A 10,025-nucleotide genomic window follows, 5' to 3' on the forward strand; every position below is an offset into this window, starting at 1 on the left:
ACAACTAATTTGAAGGAGAGTTCTGAAGATACTCTGGACTGTCAAAAAACAAATAAATGGGCCTAGAGAAAATCAAGTCTAAACTCTTCCTAGAAGCCAAGATAACTAAACTGTTGTACTTTGGCTACATCATGAGAAGTCAAGAGTCATGACTCACCAGAAAAGACAATGATGCTTTGCAAGGTAGAAGACCTGAGCAGAGCTATTGATGACAGGGTGACTTGGAGGTCTCTCACTCATAGGGTCATCATAAATCAAAATCGACTGCAGTTAGCAACAACCTACATGATGCAGTGACGTGGCAAATATAGGGGAACAGAATCAGAAAAGCAGCTGTACCCACTTAATGGGTGCAGATGCTTGGTATATTTTGTATAGTATGTGAAAAGTTACTGCTGTGCTACTCGCTGCTTTCAGGGAAATGTTTCTGAAAATTAAATGAAATAAGTGTTAACTTCCTAGATAGAATTATGACAATGCCAAAAATAAAAAAAGGAAAATAACAGATCAGCTATTGAGAACACTGGCTTCCCTTGAGTTTCCTTCCCCTTCTCTTACCGCTTGAAAAAGTGAACATAACATTGCTGTAAGGAAGCTTGTAACTTCTTACTTGGAAAAAGTTCCTTACCCTCATTTAAGCTGAAGTACTTTACAAATGGGTCCTAGAGCAGATCAACCCAGAAATCTCTGTGGAAGGCAAGGTGACAAAACTGAGGCTGCTGTACTTTGTGAACATATCATGAGAAAGGAGGACTCAATGAAAAAAATGATGCCAGGAAAGGTGGAGGGAGAGGAAGGCTACAGGCAGCACTGGGTTTTAGCAAAAGCAGCTTTTGCGATGCCTAGGTCAGAAATGCATAAATAGTCCTCCAGATGCTGTCGCACATCAGTATGTCTACCTCTTCCTGTTGTGTATAGTGGCCAAACTGTTCAGTAAGTTTATTTAGTTGAAACTGTGCATATGCCTTCAAGTTGTTTCCAACTCAGGAGACCCTAAGGTGAACCTATCATGAGGTTTTCCTGAGGCTGAGAGCATGTGACTCACCCAAGGTCACCCAGTGAGTTTCCTGGCCAAGTGAGGGAATGAAACCATATACATAATCAGTATACACTCAAACCACTATGCCAGCTCTAGTTGAAACTAGTTCAGAAAAATTAACATAAGGAATAAAAATATGTACCTTATTGATGAAAGCCATTTATGACAGCTATTATGATGGGATATTAAGAGAAAAGAATATGTTGTGCTTTCAACTCATCTTAATTTTTACTGAAATATATTCAACAGCAATTTCCTGCAATTTCAAAGCTTGATATGTACTCATCAAAATGGTATAAGACTGAAATTCTTCTTTTGATGGGAAGTACAGTTTTATTTCAAAGGGAATCTTATAGTTTCTCAGTGGTACACTGATGAAACCTCACTAATCTCACTTATTAAGAGTTTCTTTCCCAGAAAATGCAGTGACATTAAGATGGCTTAAATCTTATAGAATTTTACATGTTGTGGAAGCTGTTGCTTTTACGTATATCCAAAGCTGGCCATCTATAGTTCTGGAAAATTTCATTAAGTGAATGTTTTGACCACATTTCACAGAAAATCTTGCATATTAAAACTGCTTTAATTTCACATCATGTTTATACATTATCAATATACATGTTTCCACACAGTAAATTGTGCTGAACATAATTACCAAATGCACACTTGACATCTGGCCTTAAATAAACTCTCACTTACATTCATAAAGAACAAACATAAACAGACTAAAAAATAGTTTATTTCCCCCTGACTCCCAAATCAGTCATAACTGTGTCTGATAGACTCGAGTGGCAGAATTTCATTCTTTAACAGATGGAGGGTTCTTCAATTGCCTTGGCTCCCTCTGTAACTGCTTTCACACATTTAGCCATTGTTTGTGATGCTCTGCTAATAGGATCTGGAAAGAGAAAGGTTTGTTAATTCTAAAAATTTAAGTCGGAAGCTTGCTGTATCCAGTAAATAGCATTTCTGTCAGCAGTGAAAATATTAAAAAGTGAAATAAATGACTGCCTTATTAGGTTAGGAGAAAATAATTATGCCATCATGTGTTACACCGAAGATATACATAGTAATTTTAACTTAGATCATGTATGAATGATTGCTGTTACCTGTCATATAGAAGTCTTTAACTGTGAGCTGAGGTGGAACAAGAGGATCAGCAAGAAGTGTCTGATTCACTGCCTGCAGTCAAAAGAAAGAATGGGAAATATAAGTCGGTATCTGTCTCCCAATGGATCTCTATGCATAATTTGAATATGTTAATATTTATGTCAGTTAATGTTTTAATTAAAATTACATTTTTATACAGACTCAAGGTAGAAAGATTATGCATAGCAGATTTTATGGTATATTTTTTATAACTTGAGTTTTTAATAACTTATCTGGAAATTGTGAAAGCCAGTGGTGAGTGCAATAAAGCTAATGGTGAAGAAAGAATGGAGCAATTGTGTGGGGGTTTTTTTTGGGGGGGGGTCCTATTTTCATTAGCCACATTGTATTTATGTATAAAACATAATGTGTCCATTCTACTATAGCTGAATAAACATGCACAGTTAAAGATCATTATACCTTGGAGAGCTCGTTTGCTTGTTTAAAGTAATTGGCTTCCTCCACATCATCGTATCGAACCAAATTTGGGGATACTTCTTCTAGTCTGTTCCTTACTTGATCCAGGTTGTCATAAGGGAGAGTCATGCCAGCCAGCTGAAAGAGATAAGAGGAAGATATATTCCTTTTCACAATCACCTTGCTTAAAATGAGAGTAATGTTAGAAGAATTTATTCCAATCATTCATACATTTAACTGAAGTAGTTATAAGGTTACAAAGGACAACAATGCAGAAAAATGGAATTCCTGATTGGCACAAATACATGAAAAAGGGGTAACAGTTGGCATATCTGCTATATATAGAGTATAAACTATGTTGGGGAGAACATGTCTGGCCCTAAAGATTATACTAGCAGCACACAATATATACTAATTATATTCCAATAAGAAAGCAAAGCTCACAGTCTGCTACCAGCCTTCTCCAGGGACTCCCAACTCAAACATACATTTGATCATATAGCCCACACACAGTTTTTGAGCAGCATTTATCAGATTCCACACAAAGTCTCATAAGACATGTCACTACAAAAATATGGGTCTGTATATTCTTTAAAGATTTGCATCTAGTGGCAGTTATTTTCCATCTCTTGAGAAGAGATGCCTGGGTCAGGGAGCAAAAACCACATCTAGATGAGACAGTTCATCCCCTTATTTTATTTAAAGAGGAAAGAAAAGGCAGAAGAGAAGCCCAAGCCAGGGAGCTTATGCCACTAATTCTTTTGTCAACTATTTTTCATCTTGTGTTTTTTGTAAGCTTTAGTTAGGCAACCTTAACTGCCTGGATGACAGCAATACCGTATATACTCGTGTATAAGTTGACCTCATGTATAAGTCGAGGGAAGGTTTCAGGGTCAAAATCCTGGGTAAGTCGAGGGTAAAACTTAGGGGGCCATAAGAAAGGATGGAAAGGGGGAAATATCACTTCCTCCTCCTTCTCTGGACCTCTAGGAAGCAAGTGGATTTAAATGGAGAGTTGTTTCCACAGGAAGCAAAGGCTTGCAAAAAGGACCAGGGAAGTGCTTTTCAATGGGGAATTTTCCCCATAGGATGCAAAGGCTTGCAAAGGGGCCAGGGAAGTGCTTTTCAAAAGGGAGTTTTCCCCATAGGAAGCAAAGCCTTGCAAACGGACCAGGCAAGTGCTTTTCAATGGGGAATTTTCCCCATGGAAAGCAAAGCCTTGCAAACGGACCAGGCAAGTGCTTTTCAATGGGGAGTTTTCCCCACAGGAAGCAAAGGCTTGCAAAATGGACCAGGGAAGCAAAAGCCTGGCAAACAGACCAGGCAAGTGCTTTTCAATGGGGAGTTTTCCCCATAGGAAGCAAAGGCTTGCAAACAGACCAGGCAAGTGCTTTTCAAATGGGAGATTTTCTGATAGGATAGGAAGTGAAGACTTGCAAATGGACTGGAGAGGAAAGGAATTCAATGGAGATTGGGGCATCAGGCTTGCTTGCTGTATGACCTTTCTAAGCACTACTGCTGCTTTGACCCTTCTATAAGTCTACCCAAGATTTTAGGGGCAATTTTCGGGTATACATTTCTCGACTTAATAGTTGAGTATATACGGTATATAAATGCAGTAACTCCTAAAGTCTTCTAAATTGCTAAAGTCTCGGTATACTTGCAGTACCTCAGAGACTGCTCTAATAATTCTCCAATCTTCTCTTGCCATACCAGGCGGTGTTACTGCTGCTCTGGTTTGCTGAGCTCTACCTTCAGTGTTCACGTAGGTTGCAGCCTTTTCTGTATAAGCTGCTCCTGGAAGAATAACATTGGCCATAGGAGCTCCTACATCACCATGGTGCCCTGGAAAGCATTATGAAAGAGGCATTAGTATTGATGGGCAACTTCACAGCGACTCATGTCTAAACAGCTGTATCTACTCTGCAACTAACACACTAAAGCAGCCTGACATGCCATGGCTAAGAATGGCTAAATAGTATGAGCAGAAATTACTACCTATGAGGGCTGAATTTAGAAGAGACTATAATTCATGTTACATTGATACTCAAGGAATAATAAAACTATACAAGCTTTAGGGAAATGCAGGTGAAGAATGAGGAAATTTTTCATGACTCGTAAAGCACAGATTGGTGAACATATGAAAAGGCTGGAGTTTGCAAAGACATACAGGCTGAGTCTCCCTTATCCAAAGTACTTTTCCAGAAGTGTTTTAGATTATTTTTTTTAAGGATTCTGGAATACCTGTATTTGCATACCCATACATGATGACATATTTTGGTGATGGGGCCCAAGTCTAAACACAAAATTCATTTATTTTTCTTATACATCTCATTCATATATCCTGAAGGTAATTTTATGCAACTTTTAAAATAATTTTGTGCATGAAACAAAGTTTGTGTACACTGAACCATCAGAAAGCAAAGGTACCACTATCTCAGCCACCAATGAAAAAAGTTTTGGTTTTTGGAGTATTTTGGATTTCAGAATTCCAATGAAGGGAGACTCAACTTGTACTTCAAAGAACTAGTGTTAAAATTGGTAGGAGGAAAGGATATAGATAACCCAAGTAGGAATAAGGGAAATCTTACATCAAAAAATGATCTTCAGATTCAAAGTCCATGCACTCACTGGTTTAACGAGTTCATTCTAACCCTTAATTTCTTACTTCATGGGGAAGTGTAACGTGCTGATATTACTTTATTGATATGCCACTTACCCTGATAAATGATGAAGCAATTCTTAGGCAAATCCTGACGGGTAATGCAACCTGCATCTGCCCCTAAGAGATACAGTACTTTGGGAGGATTCTTCCGGATTGCATCTACTCCTGGTTTGTAACCTAAATCAAGAGCAGCTACTTGGCTTGCAACTCTGAAAGGAAAAAGATAGTTTCCTTAAACAGCTTCCAAAATATTGTCATACATTGGGGACTGGAGATTACACTGTGTGCCAAATGTTTTACTGCAAGTGCCAATAGCCTTAGCCAGGTAATAGTGAGAAATAGTGATGCAGTGCAAAAATATTGGGGGGAGGGGTCAGATAATTCTAAACCCTGCCATATATAGAAAATATATGTAAAAACATGTTAGGCTGGACTCAGGTTTAGACACATACCACTCCCATCCTGTCTCCTTTCAGTAGGCTCCTGAAAATGCTATGAAGAGAGCTGGGGGACTATGTAGAATGGGATGAGCAATGATGTGAAATTTCAGAAGTGAAGTGAGGGGAGGCTTCATTTGGGAGAAATAGGAGAATTAATTTTTCTTGTATATATATCTAAAGTTAATATATTCATGTTCAGTTCTGAAAGTAACTTTATATTTTCTCTGTAAAGATAGGTACATATATCTTTTGACATATTTCTCCATATGTTTTGTTCCAGACAACAATACAGTGTGCTAACTTACTGCTCTATGAAAACAGTTTTTTAAAAGCTATCCTTATAATTTTTACAGTGACTTGTCTGTTTTACACTTTATCTATAGCTAAAGCTAACATGTATGCACTAGAGGTCTTCATGTAAATTTTATAGGGGGAAGAAAGGTAAACATCAAACTTGAGACAAACCTGTGAAGAATGTTCATGATTTTCCAATCAGCACCAACTCCACTTTTTGTCCTAATGTTTTGTGCAATGGCAGAAATAGCTGCATGAAGAGCAGCACCATCACTACGCTGAAGCGCTGCACTACCAACCACCACCATTGGCTTTTTAGCTTGGTTCAAAACCTGAGGTTGATGAAACAAAAAGAAATTTCATAGCTAGGATAGCAGACTGACAATATATTCAAGAAAGCATTAAAATCACTGAAGGTTTGTTAAGGTACCTTGCTGAAAGGATGTTTTTCAGAAGCAATGTCCAAGAGTATCTGTGGGGAGTCTCCTAGGTGATCATAAGTGTAAGTCAAATCAACCTGGGAACCCACAAGAGCCACTTGGAGCTCGTTGTGTAGCCAGCTGAAAATGAAGGACACACAACAAATTATTAGAAAGCAAGGCTTTCTAGTGTGCAGGAAAATCTGTGCCTCATATTTTTTGGACAGAGCATATTACTGCAGATCTGAAGTTGCTGAGTTTAACAAGTAGCTGAGTTTAACAAGGACAAATAGAAACCCTTGGTTTTTTAAACAAACATATGCCATCCAGACATATTCAAAGTTTGGCATTCTTCTCTTTCAATCCAAACTGATAAAGCAGCTACTTGTGCTACATCAGAGGGTGTGTTTGAAGATGACCAGATCTGGGAAATACGGCTCATTAGGCACAACGACAAAATGCCAGGGGAGAATTCAGTCCCAGTACACAGTAAGATTAACCACTTTTTGCAATGGCCACCATTTCTTTTACTATAGGTATGCAGAGTTTGAGAGGTATCAATTCTACAAGGTATGAAATGCAGCATCAAAACTATTCAGTTTCCTTAGCATGACACAACAGCCCACTCAATCTTTGTACTACACTAGGACAATCCATGGAGAATGACCCACCTTGAATCCCACTGTGGTAAAAAAAAAAGCAGGATATAAATACTTGAAATAAATAAATAAAATGGACAGCATGACATTAAGCCTGAATTGGAATTTCTGTTTATGTATATTTGTTTAATGCCATTATTAAATGGCATTTATTAAATAAATAAAATAATTATGTTTACTGTTGAAGCCATACTTGTGATATTCTAGCGTGACCTCTCAATGTATAGTTTCTAATCTGCAAAGATATGCCACTTTTGATATCATGGAAATACAAACCTCTTTCGAATTCTTGCATTGAACAGTGGTGCTTCAAAGCGTGGATTGGTGCCAACTAGAAGTAGAACATCTGCCTCTTCCACTCCTGCTATCTTGGTATTAAGTAGGTAGTTAGATCGCAGGTCTGTTCTATAAACAATGTACAAAAGATCAGGGAAAACAGAATTACTGTTTTATGGACCTGCAACATGATATATTGCACAACCCTATTAATTAAAGTTTTAACTTTAAAACTAAAGAATTATTTTAATAGTAAAATAAAAACAATACTATATATCAGGACTCTAAATCTCAGAACAATGGGTGCACTTGCCCAATGAAAAACCCAGGGCTTGCCATCCATGAAAGCTTAAACCGTGGATGGCAAGCCCACAGTTGGCGCAGGTGTGCTGTAATATGGATTTATAATACACATATTGCTGGATCAGATACTGGACACGGAGTCCAAATTGTTGTTCACACAACCAGCCAAGTGCCTACAGGAAGCCCTCTGACAGTACAGGACCACAGCAGCATCTTCCCATTTATGTTTCCCAGAAACTGATATACTTGGGCAGTACAATACAGTACATATATATCATAATTAGTAGCCAGTGACAGCTCTAGGGCCACATGCTTAGAGCTAGCATGCTGTAGTGATTTAAGAGCTGGACTAGGACTCTGGGAAGGCAGGATTAAAATTCCTGTTCAACCATGAAAACCCACCTGGTGACCTTTGGCAAGTCATACACTCTCACCCTTAGAAGGCGGCAATGGCAAACCTCCTCTGAATAAATCTTGCTAAGAAAGCCTATGAAAGGATTGCCATAAGCTGGAGTTGACTTGAAGGCACATTGCTTCTGTTCTAGATACTCTTCTAGTTTATATATCTCCTTACTTGTTTTTCTTCTAAACTAAAGAGCTCAAAACAATGTAACATTTTTTTCACGGAGAAGTTGATGATCCTTTCGATGATCCTCTTCTGCTCCACAATATTGTATTAAAAGTACTGGGTAATTCAGAAAGAGAGTCAGAGTGGTATAGTGTTTTGAGCATAGGACTAGGAAGCTAGAGATCAGGGTTTGATTCCTCACTTTGGCCATGGAAACCCACTGGGTGATCTAGGGCAAGTCGCATACTCTCAGCCCACCAAAAAACTATGATAGATTCACCTTAGGGTTGCCGTAGATCAGAAACAACTTGAAGGCACATAACAATTCAAAAAGAATGGTGTAAAATCAAATAAAAACAACTTTACTTTTGCATCATTCTTTCTGAAATCACTTCATAAGTGAACAGAATTGTACCCAGAATGCAGTTGCATTATAGATTTGTATAAAGGTATTATAGATTGGGTTTTTAAATGTTCCTTTTTTATCTCCAACATGGAATTTGTCTTTTTCATAACACCTTCACACTGGGTTGACATTGTCATTGAGCTATCCACTTTAATCCCAAATTCTCTTTTCTAGCCAGTCTCTGCCAGAGCAGATCCCTGGAAAGTACGCACCACTTTACACTTTAAACCACTTACAGTGGACTACATCCATCATTTTAAAAGATAATTCTCCTAATCTGAAGAGATCCTTGTGAATATGAGCTTTTTCATTTTCCTCTAAAACAATTGACAATATATCTTTAATTAATGTTTTTCATAACAATACAGTAGCATAATACTTTGCATACAAAAAGCTAACAATAGTTTATGTAGAGCAGTGCTGAAACCCACAGCTGTAAAGCACTGCAGGAGCAATACATCTATTTCTACCACCCTTATGTGAAATCCTCTGGTATGAGTTTCAAATCCTATCAAGGCACACTAACCAACTTGAAGATGATCTGAAATATTCTCTGACCTCTCCTAAAATGGCTGTTTGCATCATCTTACCCAGCTCCTGCAGTAGGAAAAACCTCTTCTGTGCACAGGTTATCAGAGTTAACTCTATTCAGCAAGTCTTTGAGAGATACCAGTGCTTCTGCATCCACCAGTCCTCCTGCAATTGCAGCTATATCATGACCTTGGCAGCCTTGCAACTAGAATTAAAAAAAAAACAAAAGATATCAAGAGGTGATAATAAATTTGTTGCAATAACCTAATAAAACAGGGTTTTGTTTTAAGTGAGAAAAATGTCTCTTTTTCAGAGCAAATAAGATATGTCAAAGTGGCTATGACAGTACAGGAAGATGGCTCAGCATTTATTTTGTAAAAACTGATTTTAGACTAGAAAACAAAAATTGGTTTTGAAGTGTAAAGGGTAATATTAGAATATTGGACAAAGAGATTTTCATGATCCACAATGCAAGACAAAAGAACTCTAGCCTAGAAGTACGATGCAACTAGGCACCAAATTCACAGGCATTCAATTCAGGGAAACAACAATCTACAAAATTATGAGTCATTAACGAATAAATGATTTTGTCATTTGATTTCATAGATTAAGCCAACAATAAAGCATCCTCTTTCCCTCCTTTCCACTGAAGCCCCATCCCTATCTGCTCAGGAGAGCACTTCAACCCTCTGGAACAGATGAGTATATGACAGGAGGAATGCAGAGGAGAGGGGAAACATTCTACCAGTGGGTTTTATTCCCTATAGGACTTAAAAGCAGTTAAAGTACTCCATTAAACTACTTGGCATTCGTTAACAGTTTGCTGTTAGAAGCAAATGTTCTTACCACTCCTGCCACA

The 10,025-nt window shown here is 38.0% G+C and overlaps 1 protein-coding gene across 1 annotated transcript; it reads right to left on the reverse strand.

Moving 5' to 3' along the window:
• Positions 1 to 1,242: 1,242 nt before the first annotated feature.
• LOC121925730 (NADH-ubiquinone oxidoreductase 75 kDa subunit, mitochondrial-like) lies at positions 1,243 to 10,024 on the reverse strand (the record flags this gene model as incomplete). The annotated part of the gene is made up of 10 exons (XM_042458234.1): positions 1,243 to 1,937; positions 2,149 to 2,221; positions 2,609 to 2,743; positions 4,275 to 4,450; positions 5,325 to 5,479; positions 6,176 to 6,336; positions 6,435 to 6,564; positions 7,359 to 7,487; positions 9,226 to 9,371; positions 10,013 to 10,024. Coding segments are annotated over 10 exons (1,209 nt in total), but the record flags the coding sequence as incomplete, so codon positions are not given.
• Position 10,025: the final 1 nt, after the last annotated feature.

Source organism: Sceloporus undulatus, chromosome 1, assembly GCF_019175285.1.
Source record: "Sceloporus undulatus isolate JIND9_A2432 ecotype Alabama chromosome 1, SceUnd_v1.1, whole genome shotgun sequence".
In the NCBI taxonomy this organism is placed as follows: Eukaryota; Metazoa; Chordata; class Lepidosauria; order Squamata; family Phrynosomatidae; genus Sceloporus; species Sceloporus undulatus.